Below are 25986 nucleotides of genomic sequence, written 5' to 3' on the forward strand. Positions count from 1 at the left end.
CCACCAAAGTCCTTTCATCAAGCCAAGCTGCTGAAGCAATAGGCAGCTCTATCCGAAAGACAGAAATATGTAATTCTTGCTTCTTCACTTCAATTCAAAGGCACGCATGAGGCAGGCATGGTCTAAAGGGTTTCGCCAGCCGAGGGAACGCTGTGTCAAAACAAAATCCCGTATACAGAGTAGCAGCAGAAAGTCAAACATGTTGCTTGATGAGCTCTGTTACAGCAGCCCCCAGGTAAGTCTATCAGGACCAAGTATTGGCTGAAAGAGTGAGGAAGGAAAACAGATTCTGTTTTATTCCTTTTGCATTCAAAAGGAACAGGATTTTGGATGTACAAGATAAATAACAGAGATTGAAAAGATTCATGGTCTCTTTATCAATTTCTCTTCCTACCTGAAGCAGCTCTACGCGTTCTGAATCAGGGCTGGTTTAAACTTAAGAGGAGTGACGAGACCACATCCACTCTGCAAAACACCATTTACGCTTTGCTCGTTAAGTATAATGCTGTCAGATATCAGACAACAGCACTGCTAAATTCAACGTGAGCAGCTCTCACTGCTGTGCCACCCTCTGCACGGTGTCAGCACAACTGTTCGTGCAGCTACACAGTGAAAGCAGCCTTGGGGAACAAAAAAGGGATGGAGTGGAAGAGTAGAGAGAAATAAGACTATTTGAACACCTCTGCCGCTAAGAAAAACTCCATGGTTTAAGCTGATTTGATGGTATTTATCACTACGTACTCCTTCTAGCATAACTTACAAACACATCAGCCTTACGCTCATCTGCGGGTGTCACGGGTAACTTGGGACCGGTGTCCCTAGCTGTAACAGGTGAAAAAAGAATTCAAGAATACTACCAGCAACAGTGTCATCAGGGCAAACAATACTGAAACGATTGTTTCATGACAAAGCACTACATACACGTGCTATATTTGTAAGAGAAAAGATTAATTCAGGATGTTTCTATTTAGAATCCATCATCTGTGGCTGAGCAAAGGCAACTCAACTAGAAGGCGGCAAGCCTGCAGGCTCTGTCCAAGGATTTCTAAATAGCTTTCTATTTTCTGTTACTGGGAAAACACTATGTAGTATCTCACAAATAATTTATAATCTGTACTTTTAACTTTAGTTTTTAAAAACAACTAATGCTAATTAAGGCAGCAAAAGGAACTGCTAGAAGACTGAAAGTTTCTCACCAGTGGATCTGCACAAGCAGAAACTATTTGCTTGGGTATCTCCAACATGGATTTCTGTTACAGTAGTATGTGAGTACAACAAGAGAGTTGCTGAAGGTATTTGTATTAAGGAATTATCAACATTCCTAATTTATAGATAGTGCAGAAGAGTCCCTTAAAAGTCACCATATGTGCCCAACATAGGTGGGTAACAAGAGCAGTGAAATAAACCCCCACTTCCCTGGTCTCAGTCCAATGCTGTCATTAAAAAAAGCTTATTTTCTCTCTACACTGCTTTATTTTTTTCAATGTCCAGAAAACTGGCATCACTGCTTTTTGAGACAACTGTAGCCAAAGATTGAAGTGTCACTGTTATTCATTTAGGGTGGTTTTATTACAAACTTTCTCAGCTTCACTTCCCAGTTCAAAAGAATATTAGCTAAAACACAAATTAAAGGAAGTACTCTGAAAGTTTCTATGTATTTACAGATAAGCATCAAGCATAACTGTGCTTTAAATTTTATTGTCAGTAAACATTAATAAACTAAGCTTCATGATACAGCAGTCACCAATTAAAGAAAGACATCATATTGATGTTTTGTCATTTATTCCCATTCACTCTATCCTGAATCAACTCCCCTGCTGAACATATTTTCAAGGTTGTAATAGCCTGCTGCCTGGCTATCACGGAGCCCTCGCTTCCATTGGCAATCGGAGCAATGGAAATGATCAAGGATCACACGAAACTTATTGATTTGGTTTGTAAAACTGTTTCTAAAACGTCTCAAATGTGTGAAGATTGTACCGTGTGAAGCAGCCTGAGCAAATCCAAAACCTTTCTGCATTTAATCAAACGAGCTCCTCCAGTTCCCGAGAGGCGTTCATCCCGATGGCAAAGTTCATGATCAAAAGTCTCACAGTAAGGGAATAAAACCATCAAAATCTGTAACTCGGAATAATCACCCAAGCTTCCAGATAATGCAAAGAATCCTCCATGATTAAAACTGTTAGCGCTGGATCATTTCATCCAGGAGTCTATCAACACACAAACACATATAAACCCTGAGCCGTGAGGCACAAGAGCCAGAATTTGGGTTTGTTGCAGACACGGGAGTTTGGAAATGACACTGAAGTGACACGTTGAGATACCAGGGAAAACCCCACCCTTGCTTTTGCCCGAACACCACCAAAACGAACAGTCGATCCCCAAAGAGGACCTGGATTTTCTATCAGTCTGGCCAGCTGGGGATTATGTTTTTGCCAAGAAACCAGCAGAAAGAAGCAACTCCGTGTTGTCTACGAAAGAGCGGCACAGCAGGAGAGGAATGGGAAAACATTTTGGAAAAAGCACTAGCGCACAGCTATGAAGTCTATTATCTACCACAAGGAATTAAAACTCACAGACGATAAAGTAAAAACATTTATTTTAGGCAGAATTTGCCCTATCTGCTTCCTCTGTTCCTAAATGAATAATCAAGATGTTACTTGGCTCTAGACACCACGGGGGAATAAAATGTCACCACCGCAGCTGCCAAATTTCCCGCTACCAGCCCTTCAAATTAAGGGAAGAAACCCACAATACAAACGTACAATTTGATTAGTTAAAGTTCAAATCTTTGCCCAAAGCCCGGCTTTTCCTGTAATATTGCATTCTTTTCTTCTTGTGTAAACTTCTCATTATAACAGAGACATCTTCATAATATAATAATTCTGGTTATAATGTAACTGCGGGTAACATAACTCCTACATTAGAAAAGGCAGCATGCTCTAGTAATGTTGTTTTAATGTAATTTGTGTACTGCAGGAACTGACTGAACCTGGTCATTTAGAATTTGATCAATGTGAATTAGTGTCTTAAAGAGATGAACCATTTGATAATTCAAAATTTGATCAATGTGAATCAGGACGTCACAGAGATAAAGCATTTATCATGAACATTTGGAATATCAGTCTAATCTAGGCAGCGCTGGAGAAGGTAATAAGTAGGCATCAATAAGGACTGCAGACAAAATACAGAAGACCTGCCAGTTCCCTGATACAAGTCTATGTGGGATATTTGGTTTTTCTCCTTTTTAATGGGACGGATTATCCCTAAAGACCGATGAAGCCACAGCTGATGTAATTTTGGGGACTAAACGGAGGAAGAAAAAGTAAAATCCAAGAATTATCCACTTCTCTCTGCTCTTGAAAGAGATGTGGCTTAAAAAGTTGAAGACATGCAAGTTGTCTCAATAAAACTTAGTAACTAATTCTAGACATGTTTAAAATAAAGTGAGACTATTTCATAATAATACCACAATTAGATCTATTAATCTTGCACTTAGAACCTGAAATCACACTGACATGCAGCACATCGGTTTATGCATTAACAAAATTTAGCAGCTCAAGCTTATTTAATTCTTCTTTTACAGCCAATTAAACAAGCTCTTTAAACACCATTGCTTGAAACTCTGTCCTCAATCCTCACATGCAATTAAACTGAACATGAGAAGTGCCTGGTGACACCAAAAGAGCATCATCTTTAGGTTTCACTAAATCATTCATAATTTATCCATCAAGTTACATACAAAAGGCAGTGATAAAATAACATCTGCTGAATTTAAACCTTCAATAGAAAGACATAGCATTTAAAAGAATTTTATATAAGGAAAACTTTTAAATTATAAAGTAATAGTGATATTTCCATGCACTTTATCAAATCTACCACAATTTATGCACATACTTCAGGTACCTTTTTCTTTTCATAATGTTTTCCTTTTGGTTTTTTTAAGGCAGTGGACCAAAAATGGATCCACTGATCAAAAAAACTTCAAATAATTTTTCAGGAAATGTGGCCTGAAGTGCAAAAGTAGCACAGCAATTTCAGTAATGGCATTACAGCAAAGACTAGTCAAAGAGGTGACTTCTATTTATACCTTTAGTCTCTAGAAAATTAAGCAAAGACCAGTCCCACCAAGTGTTAGGAATCTCTGATTCCCTCTCCAAATCCCTCTTCAGTAAATAATCTGGTTTATGCAGATAGACTGAAACATCCTTCAAAAGGGTTTTCTTAAAATTCTTAAATATTGCCTGATGCTAAGGACTGGCCCCTGCTGTGTCTACCAGCTCCATTTGTGCAAAAAGGAACCCAAAAGCATGAGATTTGCTTAGGAAATAATTTCTATATTAGGGGTGGGAAAAGCAAACCCAAAGCCGTTTGCCACCTCTGGTCACAATAACCACCTAGAGCTATCAACCCGTACTTCAAATCACAAGAAAATCTTGTTCTGTAATAATCAAAGTCAGATTAGGCAATAATTCGATTTAAAAACCTGAAAATACCCCACTGAAACAGACAAAGGAAAGATACTCCCTTGATGGGAACCTTATCACAGATGAAAAATTGACAAATGAATAATAACATAAAAGACTTCCCATACATAATGGGAAACCCTTCAAATTATGCTTATACCAGACCTTGAGTCACTTTGTCCCTCTTGTTTAAGGGACAGATTAATTCAGTCCTCAACATACTCTGCACCATCGACCAGTACAAACACTTTATATATACACTAGAGAATATTTAACAATTAATGATTTTAAGAGATAAAATGATTTTTATCTTATAGCTAAGAACTTTATTTATATCATTATCAGCAGCTCAAAAAGGCCTTTTCTCTTCTTGCTCATCAAAACCCAAAAGAAAATCCCTCCATAAATCTAAAAATCATCACAGAATAATTCACTTTATACAGCATTGCTTGGTTACTGCCTAGACTAAAAGGTTGTAAAAAGTTCTCTCTGTATCCTTACTAAAATGATAAATGGAACCTTCTGCTTAATGGATGAACCAGCAGAAAGGGAAGAGTCCAAGGCTAAGGGTCAGAGTCACTTTGATCCATCAATTACTAGATCTTCATTTAACCATCCTCAGGACTAATAAAAATTATTTAATTTGACCTTCACAGTTAAGGGCAAAGTGAAGTTGCTAATTTAAATCCTTTCACATCACGCAAGCACAGGATGAATACTATTGTAATGCAAAGTTGGAACTACATTTTTGGTGCTCCGTTAGAGAAAAAATGTTAAGGAATATATTTTTAGAATATTTCATGCATCTTATCAAATATAAATTAATTAGTACATTACTAACCACGCATCCAATTTCTATGCAGCTTATGGTTACTATGCACCGGCTTCCAAATTCTTCAAAATTCTCTCATTTCAATAACCAGCACAGACTGATAGGGAATGACAGGGGGAAGGGGAATTATTGTGCATTTTAATGTGGATAAGAACACAGCTAGCTGCCAGGCTCAAAAACAATAGCAGAAAAGACTTACTTGAATCGAGTTGACACTTCATCAGCAGCTTTTTGGTATTGCTCCGTGGTAACTTTGTAGAACTGGGCACTCTGGAAAGTTGAAAAAAAATTTTTAAAATTAAAAAAATACAAATTTCATATAATATCATTTATATGCATGCTAATATCTAGTAAATAATACTAATTTGGATATTTTATCCATATAAGTTGCTCAAAAAAAACCCCAAACCAAATCTAACCCTCAAATCAGGTATTCAACAAAGTTTCAGAGATGACATTTTGTTTGGTTAGCTTTTTTCAAACGAGTGTGTCCTCTTGGTTCTGGAAGGTTTTGCAAAAGAGATGGCTCTCAGGGAAGAAACTGTAAAGAGACACAGCATAGAAGTCACATATTTAGCACTAGCTGCTGTTGAAGCCTTTAAAGTGTCTCCATTAGGGAAAAAAAAAAATAATCAAAATATGGAATCCTTACTTCTTTGCACGTCCCTGTTTCTGTTACTTGCACATATATCCCCATCTAGTTTGCAGGTGATACTCGAGTCGAACTTCAAAGTTGCACAATAAATTAACTATGGCTTGACTTTCTTTTTTGCTCTTTGCCTTGATAAAGCCTCTTGCAGCGAGTTATTTTAATATTCCAAACTTTCAGGTCGCTTCAATCAGTTGCTAATTTTAATTTTTAAAATAACACAGCTTCAGAACATATTTTCCTCTCCCCTAAACCCAGGAATGCCTTTCACTCAGTTCCACCAAATCATTAATTTCCAAAATGCAGGCAAGACAAGATTGAATCATCAAGCAATAGAACTTTTCTATACTTAAAAATGGCAAAGTTTCTCAGTGGGATGTAGGATATTCAAAGACAAATCACTATAATGTTGTGATGCTTCATGTCTAGATAATATATACTTGGTATTTTTAAAGAGGTTTTTATAGCCTTAGCACAGTTGGACTTAAGATGTAATAACTAAGGCACCTGGCTTCACAGTTGGAGGAATAAAGGAAAGTTGAAGCAGTTCAAAAGTTCTCTAAAACCATTTTTCTCTGAATGGTGGGGCAAACAGGTCGTGGAGATGTATAAAGGTTTTGTTGGCACTTGCAAGAACTCTTCCGTAGCTTTGCAGCTCTTGAGTCATCTGGCATCCCAGGGAGTCATGTTAACATGGCAACAAAACTCTTCCAATCACACACTGCATGATTACATAAAAAACATTTTGAATCCTTATTTTAACAATCTATCTACTTATACCACGGTTTAAAGTTACTCATGCCACAACATTGATTTTGCATCTTTAAAACATTTAACATACATGGATGGCACAATGCAGCCCATGGAAAGCGTCATTCCAGTTTTATTTTGGGCAAAATAAGCAGTTTTATTTATCTAAGACATTGATGTATGAAAAAAACAATATGCCTAAAACACTGTTAAGGAAAAAAAAAATTAAAACACCCTGTAACTGGAGAGATTGCTCTTTTGTAAAAGTCAAAGATGACACAGTCTCCTTGATCAGTGGGTTAGTAAACCTGTCCTAAGCAACATTTATCTGTGCCAAATTATGTTATGAGGAATACAGGAAAGATAGCCCACTACAGCAAAACCCTTGATGGAAACTCCAAAAAAGGCTGTGGTATCTACAAAAATAAAAAGAAAAAACATTTTTCCTTTCCATTTGAGGATCTCATTTTACAAGGTTCTTCCTTGTAAATTATAATCTTGAAATGTACAGAAATCACTGAAAAAAGCATACCAACTCCAGACATGGGTAAAATTGTATTGCAAGTCTAATATTTTACCACAAATTGTAACAAATTGTGTAACATCCCCTGCAGTCAAAGGTCACGCACAGATCACAAAGAGCACGGTGGTCTACTGCACTCTTGCTTCTGAGATTCAGACCTAATAATTCATTTGTACTAGAATCAAGGTTTCCACGCACGTGACTTGGGGTCATTTATTTTTTCATAAATCATCGTTGGCCAGTAAGAAAATGAAAATGAAATCCTCCTCACACCAGTGACCCCCTTGCATTTGGCAATCTCTGCTGCCCAATGACAGTCACATCCAGGTTCCTCGGACGTAGATGAAATCAATAGGTATGCGATTAGACAGCAGACTGACTCCGGTGCGAGTGCGGACAGGTCACCATTTGAGATGACAAATAGCTCTCTATCATCCTACAGTCCCCTACGATGCTAACATTTACTATAATCTTATTTGGGCTGCGATTTATCTTTCTTTTGCCTGATCAATAAAGATGAACACAACAGTTGTAAGGATCGATTGCAATTTTTTATCATTTTCAAGCATGAAGGAGCATTTCTGACACAAAAACAATATTCTGAGTGTACTTGTTCTACTTTTTAATTGCAGTTCAAGTGATCAACTGAGCTGCTATATATGCCAAGAAATTTTAATCCTACAGTAGACTCAAGTTATCAAGAAATCATTTGTTATCTTAGATAAAGTGTGCCGTGTTTCCTGGATCAGATCCTCCTTTGAAATTCACTCAGGTTCTCTTTAGAGATAATACTCTCTATAATCCAGAGATGAAGTTCATTTTAGAAGTCCTCCCTAATCCTCAAGATAAAGACTGCAGTGGTCATTTCTCTAAATACAGAAAAAAACGGTGCTATAACATAGCACTGTCAACATCAATAATTTCCTCAGTCTCCAAACAAATACATATATATGTATTTATGTTGTATATATAGTCTGCATATTCATGTACTGTTCAACTCAAAGTGGAGGGAAAAAAGCTATGGTCCAATTCTCAGGTTAGCAGCAGTGCAAACTATCAGAGAGTAGCTCTGGATCAGGCCCGTAGATCTTCACGATTTCCAGCAGATACTCCAAATGCAGCTGTTTTCTCCCCAAAGTGAGCACAGATGGAGAGGAGGGACAGAAGGGACCAGAAGTGCAATACCACCTACCATTCTGTATCAAGCACCGTGTGCATGAACACACAATGCTCAGCTATGTTTATTATATTCCAGATATGTATACTGCATATACACTCCTAGGATTCTTTTAACTAAATAAGCCACTAAAATGGCAGCAAATACTACAACCAAGTTCCCTTGTCTCTTTGATTTAGGTCCCTTGGGCACATGCATTATGAAACAGTCTTCACTTACAGAGTTACAAAGCATCTTCCCCTCTTTAAAGTCTTCTCTGTTGCTGTATAACAAAAAGATGGTTTTCTGTAGACCTTTACAGTCTCCGTTGTTGCAAGAAGTATGAAAGTGCAGGAAGAGCGTTACGAAAGACGCTGGGAACTTCCAAGAGGGAACAGAAGTGTCAGGGTTATGGCAATTAATCATCATCCCAGATTATGTAGACGATGCTATTTCTGTATCTGTTATGGAGTTCTTGCACGATGTGGGCATGTTGCTTGACTTCAATATCAAAATAAAGCAGGAGATTTTGTTCTTGATGACTAAATCTTAGCTTCTTCAAAGTCAAGTATCTAGTCTAAACTGATCACTGAGGTGTGCTCCAGAATCACAGAGGTTGCTGGCTAGCAGATCCCACCCGCCTCACAGAGTGTTCAGAATGACATGAACTACTCTATAGCTGCCGACTCAATGGGAGCCTGAATAACTAACTCAAAATAGGTGATTTAACTTTGAAGCTGCTGAAGTTGGGAGAAATTAACCCACTTGTGTGCATAGTCCTCATCTGCTGCCTGCTTGACTGAAGAAACACTGCCCACTTTCACAATAAAAATTGATGTACTGGACCAGACCGAACACGCATCCAGCTCAGGACTCTGGCAAGTATTATCAGCATACGTGTAGGATAAAGAGCAGAACAGGCAGACACTGATGCTGGGTCGTCCTCCAGCACATACATGACTAAAATCTAGTCCTAGGATTATACCCGAAACTGCACCATGACTGTCAGCAGGGATGAAGCCAGCCGTGCCAGATCTGAACAGCTGAACAGCCGTAACCGAAAAGTCAGAGTCCTATTTCCAACATACAAAATGCCAGAAAAAGCGAAGGATTCCAAGACATCACGCCTTACCTACCTCTTACTGAGTACAAAAGGTACTTGTGATCATTACCATACTTTTTCCATGCATAAAGAACTTCAGCCTTAATTACCTTCGACAGGAATTAGGGAATTTATTTTCACGTCTTGAATATTATGAGAATGCTAACATAGAAAGGCCTATTAGAAACTAGTAATATTTCAAAGTTTCAATGCTGTGAAATAAATAATGGATGCCATGCACACTGAGTAAGTAGGGTCATATGGGGGAACCTCAGCACTTGCTAGAGCAGGTATGGAGATATGTTAGAGGTCCACGTCATCTGAAGAAGCCCACTGCCTTCTACGCTGACATTTTCCAACTTGCAAGTATTTGAGTTTAGCATTTGGTTATTTTTTCAGCAGAGAAAGCTTGAAAAAAAAAAAAAAATTGGTGAAGAGCAAGCTGGGGGAAGAGAAAAAAGAAATCCACCAAATGCTAGAAATGCCATGATGTAAAATTTGAGCTTGCATCACCTGGAAAATTATGATGCCTAAGATCTTAAATATAGGCTTGCTCTACCTGAACTAGTAAAGCAGTAGGTAGGATTGACTTCTGCTGGCTAAGCTCTCTTACAGATTCCTCAATCCAGACACCTTATTATTCCACCAGTCTACGCTTAACTGTGTCTCCAAAAGAGGAGACTCTCCCATTAACCGACTCCTGCCTTCTCAAAGCCTCTTCAACTTTCGGTAGACAGTCCCTCTCTTTCAGCTGTGCCTCTGATGTCCTCAGCTAAAGTCTCCTGTCCCTTTCATGGCACTGGCACAGTATGTTGTACGTGGCTGTTCTTCTAGCCGTCTGGGCTTTGGACTGGCCAACATGTATTTTGACAGTCCAAGAGAGACACTCCTCAAGGAGCAAGTAATCCTCAACCTGCACTAGCACTTGGGCAGCAGCATCAAGCAGATCAATACACTGTAGGAAACGCTGTGTTCTTCTCTACTTACCCACCTGGATCTGTACAGCAGAAGGTTTTGGTAAGATAAGCAAAATCTGAGTCAGAGGAGGAAAACTCCTGTTTTAATATATGCATGAACTGATGCTTTTGTAGGAACATCAATTGCCCTGCTGAACTGGAGTAAGACAAGCTTAGGCACATTTTCCCAGGAATGGCAAAAACCAGAACCCAAACTCTGCCCAATTTTAGCTTCCTTAAAGAAATTTCTTAAAACACAGTTCCAAAATTACCTATTGAACACTTTTTACTAATGTTGTATTAGTTACCATACAGGCAGTAAGCCATTCAGAGGAGTTCTGTTGAAAAACCTCATAGTAATTTTTAGTCAAGGGACTACTTTCATGTGTGATTTTAATCTAATTGACCCAAATAGGACTGCTACATGTTAAGTTACTTACTTAGGTGTTTCATGGCCCAAAGATAACACATAGTTTGTAACCAAATTGAGTGACAAGTAGTATTTTCTATGGCTTTCAACTTCATACTCTTCTTTGAAAAGAAAGATCAGGATTAGTTGTTCTTGAGGAAGAAGTGCCTTTTTAAGAGCTACCTTCAAAGAAGGGAACAGAGAGAAGCGTAGGTTGGCATTGTGGAAGGGAAGCTAAAGAAAAGAGGAATTTTAATTTTAAATCTATCCAATTTCCCCTGATAAATACACAGAGCCATAGCAAGTACAAATAATGCTATAATTCAGGTAGAGAAAAATGAGATCTGACCACTGGCAAAAGTATTTTCATCATGTTTGCCCCTAAAATAATCTTCCCTGAACAAAAGTAAGAGCAGAAGCTTCTTAAAGAACATATTGTGGAGGAATAGGAGAAGAATTATTTTGCTAGACAGCTCTGATTTCAAAGGTCTGTGTAAGAAAATAAATTCCTGCATAACCTCAGAAGGTCAGCTGTTTTGTCTGCATGTGGAACCTCAAAGCAGAAGTGCATGTTTTACTCTCTGCTGAAAATCTTCAGATTTTTCAGCCAGATAAAGTTCTGAAAGATCTTGTGTCATCCAAGCTGATAAAAGGTTATCAAAAGAACCAGAAGAACTTGAGAGCCCTCATTTAATTTCACTAAAGATACATCACCTATATGCACTATTTTATTACAAATGTGCTGAAACTGTTTTTACTGCAGACGTACCATGACTTCTTTTTGGCATTGAAATGTTTCTTTTAAGCCCCTTGGCTCTTAAAGCCCTGAACAGATTCAATATGAGAGTAACATTCACGCAACCTATTTAAGTTTTTTTTTTAATTTAATTTAATAGTTATGTAGTTAACAGTTTATTTGACAAAGAAAAAGACGTGTGACTTCCATACAAAAGAGACAAATCTGGCCTTTGCTTCAAGTTAGTGCTGTGAAAGACAAAAATGAGCACAGCTTGACTTCAGAGCAGCTCAGCACCTGCTCCACCCACCAAAGGAACGAAGAGCTTGGGCTGTTTGGCACCTTTGAGAATCAGGGGAGAATTTTTAATTTAAAGACTTCTTTTTCCTTGTCATCCTCCCCCACGGAAGGACTCAAAGCATCGGCAGGCAAAGATTATCATGTTCCCTGAACGGAAAATTGGAAAGTTTTCTTTGCCTCTTTTTAATCCATTTCTGCTGAAGTTAAGCTTTCTTTTATCCTTTAATTGAACTTCTGGCCATTTCATCTCAGTATCTTTTACAAACCCATTTGCGGATAATATGAAGCATTTTGTTTTATTCATTCTGTTGACATGCAGCCCGAGATCTCTATGGCCTTAAAAGAATATTTCCAAAGCCAGAAGGAAGGAAGAGCACTTAAGCCTACAGAGTTGCTTCACAGACTTGAATCCGACCTCAAGACTGCCACAGTCCCCCTTCTGTTCCGGTGCTGCAAAGTAGGGACAAGATGTCTGGCACAGCCACCGCTGTCCTAAGAGACCTATTAGAGCACTTGTGCAAAGAAAACCCCCACAGAAAGGTGTTTTGGGGACCAGGGGGGACCATGAAAGCTGTATGATCACCAGATCATGCCCCACTGTTATGCAAACTCTGAAGTAGACCATGTGGATTACAAAGAAAAAGGCAAGATGAACTGTTGGAAGAAATAGCCTTAAAATATTCAGTCATATTTGATTTGTGCAGCTGCCACTAAAATCAACCAGTGAGCAAAAAGAGGAGGAATTACGGAAGGGGAAATAACAAAAAGAGAGCAAGACTACCTACTGTAGTGTGCATACATCCCTCTTCCAAATTATATTAAATTACAGCTGTATAAATATATGACCATTTTTATGGCATCTTTATTTGAATTAAAAACCTCAATTTGTCTCTGAATTGATTTTAATAAGCTATGGAAAACCAAGAATATAACGTCATATAGATTCCCAAGTAATACTGCATCTTTATTCTACCTCAAATGCTATTAAAATGATATATGAATGAAGTAATTTCTTCTGAAATGTCATCAGATCAGGCCTTTGCTTGATTTTTAGATAAGTTATTTTTTGTACAAGTTATGACTTCTCTCATTTGGTCCAGCTGTGCTATTCAGCCAACTGTTGCATTTTTTTGACTCCAGAGATGAAACAAAGGATATCCAACTCTGCATTCAGGGAACCTACATGATGCTTATGACTTCTGCTCTCGTTGGGGTTCCTATGTGCTATTATGAGCTCCCTTTTGAATGAGGGGACTGATTGCCTTTGGTATTGTTTTGCCTTCATCAGAATCCACTGGATGGACCAGAAAGTCCTCTGTACCTGTCATAGGGCTGAAAATAAAAAGGCATTCAGCTTTTATGAAAATCTATTCAAATGGAGCATCTTTCCATAAAAGAACAGTTGCTGCCCAAAGCAAACCAGTTTTCCAGTTCTGAACTGCAGCATAAAAGTGACCTTCAGAGAAGCACCCAACAGATCCCTCGATGAGAGACTTCGGCCACATAACGAGTCTGTTCAAGACAACTCCGAAATAGTCAGAGACTAAAGATGCACAAACAGATGAGGGGATGTGACTTCCCAGCAGAGAACTTTATGCGCAAGAAGTGGGAAAAGCTCCAAGGCATGGAGGGAGAAGACAAACTGCAAGAGAAGCCCCAGAACTCAAAAAAAGTTGAAATAATGATCTGGGATCCTGGATTATGCCTACAGAGGACATCTGGATGGTAAGAAAGGTAAGGCTAAGACCAGTTTTCAGGATTTTGGTGGAGTTTGCCTAGAACAACATATTTCCTCTGGTGGCTCAAATTCAAGTGCAATTCCCTCTCTTCTGCTCTTTGCTACCAAGTCTTTATAAAACCTCATCTCTCCCTTATGTCCTGAAAGAAACTGGCTCTGGACCAGAGTGCCCTGCTCTCGGATAGATGTCTGAACTATCCGGGACTGAAGGGAGGACATTGGACACCCGTACCTGTTCCTACAGCGGGGTAAAAAAAAGCAAACAAGTATCCAAAACCATGCTGAAGATGCCAGGGAAAGAGACAGTACTACGACCCACTCAAACAAAGGAAACAAAGAAAAAACAGATGCTGTATATTGGCAAATGTTCTGCAAGAAGACAATTCACTTCCCAACATCATTTGTTTGATTTCACAAAGTGTTTGTCAAAAAATATACATTCAGTGTGCAGCAAGTGGGGCAAAGTACTTAACTCAGTTATCAGCAGAAAATGGGGAAAACAGCACATTCTCTGACCTTTTCTTTTGAATTTCCAATTGTGTTTTTCAGGCACCACTAACTAATACCTTTAACTGCAACTATTAATGTCTCTAAAGTTTCTCCCAAGATATGCTTCACTTCACTTTTCTGCCCTAGTAGAACATTGATCTCTAATTTGTTAACACTCAGAGCTGCCAAAGAAAATGAAAACCTTTGTGAAAAGGACAAATCTATTCAAAGTTCTTACAGCTATTCAGCCAAGCATCTAATCTGCATGTAATTGTAGTACAGTCTTTAATACAAATGTTCTCAATCTTAGGAGATGCACGTGTAAATGCACAACTATATTTACGTCTCCTACTGATGACAAGATGCCTCATCTAAATGATTCCTCTTTACAACTTTCTTTCTTGGTCTCACCCCTTTTACTGTTATACATTTTAAATTACATTCTCCCTAAGGTACCGAGGGGTATTATTGTTCCACGTTCCAAAGCTGACTTTCCCCCCCAAAATGGCATATGAACACGGCAAGTTGCCAAATGCTGTCTTTGGGTATTGCTGCTGCCACGGGTGATGCCCAAAAAATATAAGTTGAGAAATCCCTTCTCTTGATGGCATCGGGTACAGACTGCAGCACTAGGAAGAGCACGTTCATACAGCATTTAAAAATCCCATTTTTTGTTGCCTTTATGGAATTAATTTTTAAATACCGGTCCAACAGGCCACTTACGCATAGCAAAAGCCACACACCACAGGGAACTACATCAGCTCACAAGCAAACTAGGATCAGCACGAATCTTGAACAGCTGTCTGTGGGTTACAAGGATGCTCCAGTATTTTATTTTGATATACACAGCTGTACATTACATATATAACATTTTAAAAATACATATTTTTGCTAGAGCAGCACAAAGTCAGATTACAGAATCACAGAATCACAGAATCGTCTTGGTTGGAAAAGACCTTGAAGATCCTCCAGTCCAACCATCAACCCAACATTAACAGTTCCCAACTCCACCAGATCCCTCAGCGCTGGGTCAACCCAACTCTTCAACCCCTCCAGGGATGGGGACTCCGCCACCTCCCCGGGCAGCCCATTCCAACGCCCAACAACCCCTTCTGCAAAGAAATGCTTCCTAAGAGCCAGTCTGACCCTGCCCTGGTGCAACTTGAGGCCATTCCCTCTTGTTCTATCGCATATTACTTGGTTAAAGAGACTCATCCCCAGTTCTCTGCACCCTCCTTTCAGGGAGTTGTAGAGGGTGATGAGGTCTCCCCTCAGCCTCCTCTTCTATTACATTCATGCATAGTTGCACCTCGCCTGCTGCATGAATAACTTCTACAAAGCCCAGTGGTGTCAGAGACTCAAGGGAGGACAGTCTGAGGTTACCCACGAAGCTGTTTTTGCAAACTTGTAATAGAGGCAGCGCTGAGTTCAAGGCAGCTCTTCTATGGACTACAGCAGCCGTAATTTTAAGATCATGTTGCTCATCCTCTGCAGTCAGAAGAATGATCTGGGAAAATCATTTTAAACACCACCTGTTTCAAACTCATTTTGGTCAGTTTTCAGAGGCAGACAGATATCCCATTAAAGTGGTCGAAAGAATAAGAGAAAATTGCTTCTGTGAATTATGGGTGAAAATCTGGCTGGACCATCAGGCTCTACTTGGAGCCAGCTACATGCAGAGTTCCTCAGGGGTCTATACTACAGCCATCCCTGTTGAACATCTTTATCAATGAGACGGAGATGGAGCACATGCTCACCAAGTTCACAGTGACAGCGAAGTGGGGGCACATGCCCTACAAGGGAGAAGCCAAGGGACCATGACTTGTTTAGCCCAGAAAGAGGAAGATGTGGGGGGACCTAACAGCAGCTTTAAAAGCCCTAAGCTTCTATCAGCAAGATGGAGACAGGGTCTTTACTGACGTGCAGTGGGAGAACAAGAGACAGTGGTTGTAAATCAAAACAAGAGAGGTTCCAAATAGATACAAGGGAAAAATATTTCCCTCCAAGGATACTTAAGCAGGGGGACAGGGGTCCGAAGAGATTGTGGTATCTCCAGCCTTGGAGGCTGTCAAAGATCTGAGTGGACAAAGCCCTCAACAACCTCATCTGCCTCAGTGTTGATCCTGCTTTGAGCAGGAGATTGGACCTCCCAAGGCCCCTTCCAGTCCGAATAATTCCATGAATATGTATACTTCCAGTCAGAGATATATCTGATATCAGAATGAAAATCTATTTTGGCGTGTAGATGTGCAATCTGCTCTGCAGCTGTATGTGAAATTCATCTTGTGGCAGAAGCCCAACATAAAGAATCACAGATTAGCTATATCTTCTTTCAAATAAATGGAAAGTAGCTGGGTTTAGCTTTGTTTATTAGATCTACCACTATGACTGCTACTGACATTGGTTGCCTAAGGGCATAATGAGTACAAGATTACCATTTTTTGAAAAGCACAATGCTGCCACAAATAACACTTATGAGCCAACCCTCAAGAGATCAAGAATAAAGTTCTTGAAAGAAATTCTAAAATACTCTGTTTCTCTCAAGCCAACAGCCCTGGCAACAGTGTCACCTCACAAGCTTGTTCCTGTCTCTATATCACAGCTTTAAAAAGTTTTGTCTTTGTTTTTCTGAACTGATATCAGGTTGTGGTAACTTTTCTCAGGTACTCGTCTCAGCACAGCAAATGCTGATACTACACTGAGACTCAAGAACAAGTTTGATTGATACTACCAAAGTCCTTGTATTGTGGAATTCCGAGCTGCAGTATCCAAGTAGGATGAGCTTATTATTCAGGACCACTTTAATATTTGCATTTGGTCAGACCAACAGACTTTTTTTGGATATTGCTGGCACAAATATTCTAAATGTTGGTATCTGGCAGTTTACATCACTGTCAGGTGAAAAGATTTTGACGATGTCAGGATCAGAAAGTCAGTCAAGAGGAGGTGAATATGGAGAGACCATCCTTTCACCGTGCAAAGTTCATGATCCAGGTCAAACCACCTACAAGATATCAAGGCAGAAAGTCTTTCAATCACAAAATATCGACTGACAGCCAATGCTGTACAACAAAAGCTATGCAAAACTGTAAAAAACTACCTATCAATAACAGGTTTTGGTGATTATGAAGTGACTAAAGTACTTCAAGGATGGTCTTTTGCAGCTGTTTTGAACACCACATGCGAGCAGTGAGGAAACATCAGGATTGGTACAACAAGAAAGCTAAGGATATAAAAAAATGCTTGGTGAAAAATGTATGTAGTTGTTTGGATGACTGATAAGTACCTGAATCCAAGAAAAGTACTTTTTACACTCAGTCTAGATTGAGAACTATGCTTATATTTAGTGAAGCAAGAAACAAAACGAGTTCTGAGCATGTTTAAATCAAACTAATGTAAGAATTTTTCAATGCTCTTACAACACGTATCCCAGCAGACCCATTCTGTTCGGAAACAGTTTTCTGAAAGAAATGCAGCCAAAACTAAGGCAGGTGGCCTTCTCACTGAAAAACCTGCTATATAAAAAAATCCAGGGCCTATGAAAAAGAAACCGATTAAGTGTCTCAGCATGCCACAGTGTAATCATTAGCACCAAATACATTGCTCTGGAAGTTAGAAACATGCCTGCTCTCAAGTAATAAGGCAACACACCACAAAATTCCTACAGTTGGATGATACGCTAGGCCAAATAATCCAAATGCAGACCTCTAAAAACATTCATAATTTATAACTATGTTTTGTGACCTCTAAAGATGATTCCCACTATTTACTGGGCTTCTTTTTCCTGCATTCTTCACAGGCTCTGTTTATTCCTACAATCCATTTCAATTCTCCCTCCCGCCGTGCTCAGTGCATCTTTCAGGCTGGAGCCGTTATTCTGCCTTTCAACAATCCTGCAGGTATTTAGTGTACGTTCTGTCCTACATATGTATATTCTCCCACCGTTGTCTTTAGTTTGCCTTTCCATTTTAAGTGATCACATGTACAACTGTATTTCTCCAGACATCCACAGTCTTTCACAGACACCTCTTCCTCATTATTCTGAACAGGTTTTCAGTTGTTTCTTGAGATTGGACTCTGCGTTACATACAGTTGCCTCACACCATGTCTGTTTATTTTGACAAACATTGGGAACTCAAAATTTGTCCATGTAGGTCACTGCTGTTATTATGAAGCAGGTCTGTTAATCCCTCCTCCAGTGCTGGGATTTGTCTCTTAGGTTGGGATTCATCACAGCTAATCTCAGCTACCTATAGATAGATACTTGTAGTACACTTCCTCAAAAATCAACAACAAAACACAAGAGCAATGTGATGGCAAATCACTCTCTCGCCAAATTGATGGGATGGTTTGATCACCTTTCAGCAGCATGTAGCTGCACCAGCAACTACTGAGGGAACCCAGATATTTATTGCAGACTAGATGTTGCCACTTTAAGCTACACTAGAGAAAAAGTATCAGTGCCATAGAACCTCACCAAGGAGGAATACAAAGGCAGCGTAATTTAGACCAACTTCTCTGCGGCAAATACTCTGTTATACACTTGTATTATGCCAATATAATGGCAAAGTAATACATAACAACTGAGAGAAGAGTTACACATAGGAGTTCTTCTCAAAATACCATAAACCCAACCACAATCATTTATAATTCTCCTTCATTCCTTACAGCAACAGGTCTAGCTAGCTAAATTATACCTCTGTATCGATTAACACAGTTGCCTGACAAACATATGGAAGTACTTGCAAGTTTTGATTTTTGCATTTTATTCTGCATAACACATTAGATCTACATAATGTATGGGAGCACTCAGAACACACATGATATAGTCAATAATTTCTCTCCTCTTTTTCCCTCCACAGTACAAAAGCTATTCAACAAAAGCTCCCATATCTTTGATTTGGTCAGCTGTCTTAAACCCACTTTGGAAAAAACATCCATGTTGCTATTATAAGATTTGGAAATACCTTGTAGGATCTACATCACTAAGTTTATTGAATACTACAGTTGCTCTTTGCAATGCTGCATGTATTACTGTAATTATTTATTCATTCTCCAGATGTAACAAGTAGTAAAATAAATTCTCTGAATCAAACAAGCTTCGTTTTATAGTGCCAATTTATAGAATAATTTAGGAGGCACCTTCAGAGGTCACCTATTTCAAGCCTTAAATCAGGTCCAACTAGACCAAGCTGCTCAGGAACTTGTCCAGCTCAGTCTTTAACCCCTCAAAGGGTGATTCCTCATTTGCATTAAATGTGTCCTATGGATCATGCCACCAGGAATCGTATTTATGGTACCTGCATGCTGAAGCTTTCTATTTATTCTATCTCCTCCACTTTCATACTATTTCTTAAAGCCTGGACAAGAAGAGAAGTAAAATACCACCAGTAAACTCAGAGCCACATGAAAATAGGTCCATGTGTCTGAAAAACTGTTTTTAATTACATTAACTAGTCAAATAAAAAGACATCATATGTCCCCTCAAACACTGTCAATAAATCCTTGTTCTGTTAGCTACTGGTAAAACTCCCACTTAAAAATATTCCACGCATTGTATGGTACAAACACACATAGCATTTTACACTTGATTTTCCAATATGAAAGCTCAGGTCTTGTAAGGATTTTTCAGGTTTTTATGAAGTTCTTTCAATTTCACAAGTATCTGAAATCTCTTGTCAGTTCATGGCAACAATTCAAAGAAAAAAAATTAATTGAAGTTTTCTGAATTTAAAAGGGTCATTTTCTGCTTTTGAAAAGCATTCTAAAAAAAAACCCCACCCTTCTTCATGTTTTCGAAGAAAAGTAAGTCCCACCTCCACTGTTATCCAATAATTCATCTTGCCTATACACGGCAATATTTTGTTCTGCTCAGTTGAAAGCCTGCTGAAATACTATTGCCTGCTCCGCCACAAGAGATTCTCGAGTCTTCAGCATTCTGCACATTATTTTAAACACATAATTAAAGAAAGTTTCAAAAAATTAAGTGACAGTAGCAGCAGTAAATTCTTAAGAAGGAAGGAAGATCATGAAAGCTGTTTGAAATGTGCAATGAATACAGTATGGTCGGTATTCATTTCAAGGGGCGTGTTACGCTGGCAATACATTATTTGGCAGCGTTAAGTCAAAAAAAATAGCGTAGCTATTCATGGGTATTGAAGGGGACAAGACAGCGAAGACATGAACAGCTTTTCCTATACACAGCCTAAATTGAACAGCTTCAGCTACAAGAAACTCTATCAAGGTGTCTTGGGTAAGGACAGACAGAGCCCTGAGAGCCAGACACGTAAGGTAGGAATGGCACCCCCAGAAAAAGGGGCTCCTGGAGTCCTGATTTAAGACTGCGGTTCTTCTCTTACACCAAAACACCCTTTTCTTTTCTCCTTATGCTTTATTGAGCAATACATAGTTTCTAAAAAAGATTGTTTTGGCATGTTGTGTTTGCTTCCAACGTTACCTGCTGAATACAAAGCTTGAGCAACCGAAACCTAGTGGGAGGTGAGGATAAGAAAAGGAGTAGAAATCTCTGTATTACTATTGTAATCACAAAAGCCATGCACACACCCAGCACCTAACTCTACTGTAAATCCCACAAAGTAGGGTTTGCTGAAAAATAATGCATTGAGAGATCATTCACTACAATCTAGAACAGTCTTTAATACATACTTTCTTAACTTGCATTTTGCTGTTTCAATGCACTAAACAGCAATACATGTGCAACACTATAACCACCTGATATGAAAATTTGCTATCTTAAAAAATGAGATCTGTTCCGAAATGCAACTATGAGGCACACTTTAAAAGCCTGTTAGACAATTTAAGCAAGAAATGAGTAGACAGTAGCTCAAAATCATGCCTCCACATTTGTAGACATTTTGCTGAATAAAATGGTTAACACAAAAGATTGCCTATTTTAACTCGCTTCTCTAGACAGTAAATTGTGTGATTTCTTCTGCTGAGTTTATCTGAGAAATCACACTCAGTATGATATTTTGATGATTACATTGTTCTTCCCTTGCTTGGAGAAACCGAGGCAATGAAAAATGGTGCATTTTCCAAAGTATGAAACAGAAGAAGGATTATCAAACAGATTTTCTGCTCAAACATTGACTCGTTACTCAAAGGCAAAATTGCCATTTACTAAAAAAAATAGAGACACTTTCTATAACATGGGTCAAAATGCAAGTATTTATACCTGTAGGAAGCAGTAATTATAGTTTATATCATGTTAACCACTGCGAAGCACTACTATGCTTCTACTTTTGAAAACTGTAGGCTCATGAGGATTAACTACTGAAATCAGTAGCAAGCTTGGCACAAACACGACATCTGAGCTGGCATGCAGCAACAATTATCTGCAATGCTTTTAAAAATACATATGGTATCAAACACCAAAAAAATATTCTGTGTTATTGTCACAGTCTATTGGGAGCAAGGACTATCTTCTTTGGGCTTTATGTTTGATAAATATATAGGCAAACAAGCAATAAATTGTGTTGCAGGGAAAAAAAAAAAAATCTTTAACTGGATTACACTAGTACCAGATATGGAAAACATTGAAATGTTATTAAGGTAAGACATTTAAAAAAATATATAATTCTTTTCTGAGAATTAGACATATGTTTGAACTCCTCTGCTATGGTTCATTTGAATTTGCTTCCTAATTACTGCAGTTATGTTTTTGTGTCTTAGTGTGCATAAATACATATTCCTACGTGATTATGGCCCACAGTAATGCAAACGGTTAAACTTTCTGACATGGGGAAAAAATAAAGATTTCAAAAGTGGCAGGAGAGTATCTACTCATTTCAAACACATGATTATCTTTCCATATTTTAAAAGGAAAGGCCTTTTGAGGCATAGAAATATGCATGTGAATAGAAATATATTGAAAAGTCTCAGCTTTCAGGTATAATGCTTTTCAGTTAGAAAGGCATAAGATGGGGGAACTTTCAATTCTCTCTGACACGCTTAAAGAGAGCTGAACACACCACCAGCCTGGCATTATTATTTCTGTCCCCTCTCCCAGCTACTGATGGCTCACTACCACTTGTGCTAAGCTGTGTCGATATCCCAATTAAAAACGACACGAGCAACAACGAGCTCCTCGGCAGCTGAGCCAGACCTATTTCATACCGAGGGGGTTCCAAGACACAGAACCCATAAACAGGCTGAAAAACAGTTAAAAGAGAATACAAGAGAGAAGAAACTCTCACCTTGGAAGCATTACTGTAAAGATGACACATTATTTTTCCAGGAAAGATCTCACAAATACAGAAACTCATTGCCATCTATTTCATCCCTTTTGAAGGAAGGGGGAGTCAGGGATTTTAAAGGAAGCTGGGTAATGCCCAAGACAAATTGGTTTTGCTCTCTTCAAAGCAAAAACTTGGCTGAAAAGTTGTCACTAGGTTTATCACAAAGTCCATTATTCTGATTTTCTTTCTCCTCTCTTATTTTCCCCAGTTTTCGTCCTACAAACTCTCCTCCTGGTCATCTTGAATTTAAGTTTCTTCTCCCACCTTTAAAACTAGTATTTTAGTTTCTGAGAAGCTTCACTGAATACAGAAAAATACAGAATTTTGCATTTCTGTATTGAATTCTTAATACAGAAAAAAACTTTACTTAACCTTTCACTCTTGTGGCAAAGCCTGGCCAAAGCTGAGATACGTGCCACAATTAATGATATAAAAAAATGTGGTACATCTCTCTTCCCCTGTCTGCAGTGGGCTTAAAATCTCGTCACATCCTTAGATTTTGGTTCAACTCTTATGGTGGCTGGACTCTCCCTGGTGTTAAGAATATCGCCACTAGACACAACTGCTCGTGGGAACGACTTGACCTCTTGCACATGAAAAGCACAATAAAATGAGATGAAAAAGATGACATACCTACGCCAGGACACAATACAGAGCACTGATTTCCTCAAGCATGGTGTGAATGCAAAGTTTTTCCAAAAACCAGCATTCTCTGTGCTTAACCTACAGAAACAAGGATTAAATCCGCTGTCCCTTTTCCCTATATGCCCACGTACACAAATGGTGAACCATGAAAACCTCACATGAAATAGGCTGGGTCTGAATCGCAGCTTATTGTTTGGTGAACCTAAAACAGCCTCACAAAATCCATCAGCTGCCAGACGTACGTGGCCCGTCTCTAGCGCCGCATTTCAGCAGCTCCTCTGGGCTGAACAGAGCCCCCTCTCCCAGCAAAGGCCAAGTTATTAAGAAATTGTTTGTCGACTTAGATTGGATTGATCATTTATTTCCCAAATTCCTTTTCCCATCATTTACTCATTATACGCCTCCTCTCGATGTAAAAGGACATTTATTAGCTTCTGCATTTCTTGTGCTGGCAAATAGAAACATTCTGCAGCATTTCCTGAGGATTCTCTCATTTATCTATCGGTTATGGGACTGAAGTATTTTTAGGGGCAGAAAAAATTAAAATATCACTCAGACTGACAGCAGTGAAAATGAAGCCGGTACGTGCTTGGGGAAGGCTATTTCAGCCTTTAGGTTTACAAGACTATTTACAAAAAAAGCATGGCAACATTTCACATGATCATTATTGCTTTATAATGAGAAAAATTACTAACTACAACTTAGGTAGAGAAGGGACTGTTTTTGTAGAATCATTTAGGTTGCAAAAGACCTTTATGATCATTGAATCCAACTGTTAACCTCACACTGCCAAATCCACCATTAACCCGTGTCCCCAAGCACCACATCTACAGGTCTTTAAATACCTCCAGGGATGGTGACTCCATCACTTCCCTGAGTAGCCTGTTCCAATGCTTGACAACCCTCTCCGGGAAGAAATTTTTCCTAATATCCAATCTAAACCTCCCCTGGTGCAACTTGAGGCTGTTTCCTCTCATCCTGTGACTTGTTACCTGGGAGAAGAGACTGACCCCCACCTCCCTACAACCTCCTTTCAGGGAGTTGCAGAGGGCCATGAGGTCTCCCCTGAACCTCTTTTCTCCAGGATAAACCCCCCCAGTTCCCTCAGCTGCTCCCCTCATAAGACTTGTTCTCTCAACCCTTCACCAGCTCCATTGCCCTTCTCTGGACACGCTCCAGCATCTCAATGTCTTTCTTGTAGTGAGGGGCCCAAAACAGAACCCAATATTCGAGGTGCAGCCTCACCAGTGCCCAGTACAGGGGGATCTGCCCTAGTCCTGCTGGCCACGCTCTGGCTGATACAAGCCAGGATGCCATTGGCTTTCTTGACCACCTGGGCACGCTGCCGGCTCCTGTTCAGCTGGCTGTTGACCAGCACCCCCAGGTCCTTTCCCACCAGGCAGCTCTCCAGCCACTCCTCCCCAAGCCCGCAGCGTTGTGTGGGGTTGCTGTGACCCAAGTGCAGGATCTGGCACGGAGCCTTGTTGAACCTCACACAGTTGGCCTCGGCCCCTCGATCTGGCCTGTCCAGATCCCTCCATAGAGCCTTCCTACCCTCAAGCTGATCAACACTCCCGCCCAACTTGGCATCATCATTTTAAAGAGAAAGGGCACTCAGAGAATGTTTTAATGCACATAATGTCATTGATAGTTGTTTAAATGGACATTATACTTAAATTAGGTACTTCTTGGTTTTCAGTGCAATTGCACTGAAGAGAACAGAAAACAAGTGGTAAGAAGGACTGGCCTGTATTCCACTTTTTTACATCCAATGATCAGTAAAGTTACTCGGCAATTCAAAAAAAGTATGAATATATTCAAAAGATAAATACATTTAAGGAGAGTATTTATATCAGATTCCCAGGAAACTGCAAGAGACTAAAGGATTATTCCTGTGGAATTATTCCAAATATCATACAGCCAGTAAAATCTCTATCATAAAAATTCAGTATTTTAATTCTCAGGTGGTTCAGTCCAGAGTTGCAGTATTTTCTAAATATGTTACCTTAACAAAGAAATCCAAGCAAACTATCTCACTGAGTGTTGTTTCAGTATAGTGTTAACTTAGTACAGTATTTGTTCCCAAACTTCAACTTCTGTAAAGGAAAGAGGGTGGGAGGAGGGAACAGACCTGAGTGAAATGAAAGCTGCTATTCATTAACTACCCATATGTTAAAACATTTTGCTATATCCTATGAAATGCGATAAACACTGCCTTTTAACTTTCAAATGACAAATTTCTTCAGTTTATTCCATTTTGACTATTAGAAAAATTCTCTTTCATGGCACTCTGCTTTGCTGCTCAAGAAGAGGAAGGGGAAAAGCGCAGCCGAAACTATAAACGAAAACAGAAGCAGACACAATCACTAAGGGTGACTTAGGCAGTACTGACATGTTTATGTTTAACTCCATGCATCCACTAATTTGTATTCATAAAAGGGAGCAGTGCTGGATGAACAACCTGCTTAGGCTAATTAGGATCCGGCGCGTGCTTTTGCGGGACAGCCGTCCCACGGGACAGACGCGCGTGCTCCCACGCCGCACACGCAGTCACAGCCCGCTCGCTGTGATTTCCAGTCCTTCCATCAGACAAGGCAAGCCATGGCAGAGGAAATAAGCTATCCAGCTCTCCTGACAACATGATTTCAGATACAGCAATAAAGAAGAGGGAGAGCGAAGGAGCTGCCCAACATGCTGCTTTTCGACTGCTTCCTTTTTTCAGTACTGCCCCATATGTTCCTACTCCCATCACAGTTCAACCTCATCAGTATTTTTTATTCATAGAAAGAGCACATGTATGTGTTCAGACTTCACAAGCACCAAGATTCAAGTGACTTTAACGCAAACTGAAACACACTCAGAGAAAAATAATGATTAGTGATGACCAGTTATCATGGGACCGTAAATAAATTCCTATTCTTAAAGTACAGTAGGAGGTCAGTAAATGCTGAGATCCAGAGTGGTGATAATTGTCTAA

The 25986-nt window shown here is 39.3% G+C and overlaps 1 protein-coding gene across 2 annotated transcripts in view; it reads right to left on the bottom strand.

Moving 5' to 3' along the window:
* The window catches only part of CHCHD3 (coiled-coil-helix-coiled-coil-helix domain containing 3), a 164812-nt gene that overhangs the window by 24214 nt on the left and 114612 nt on the right, over positions 1-25986 (bottom strand). For both annotated transcript variants that reach the window (XM_074828083.1, XM_074828082.1), the window contains exon 6: positions 5498-5568. In XM_074828083.1, coding sequence (XP_074684184.1) covers positions 5498-5568 — 71 coding nt within the window. The remainder of the gene's footprint in view (positions 1-5497; positions 5569-25986) is intronic.

This window comes from Strix aluco, chromosome 5, assembly GCF_031877795.1.
Source record: "Strix aluco isolate bStrAlu1 chromosome 5, bStrAlu1.hap1, whole genome shotgun sequence".
Classification (NCBI taxonomy): domain Eukaryota; kingdom Metazoa; phylum Chordata; class Aves; order Strigiformes; family Strigidae; genus Strix; species Strix aluco.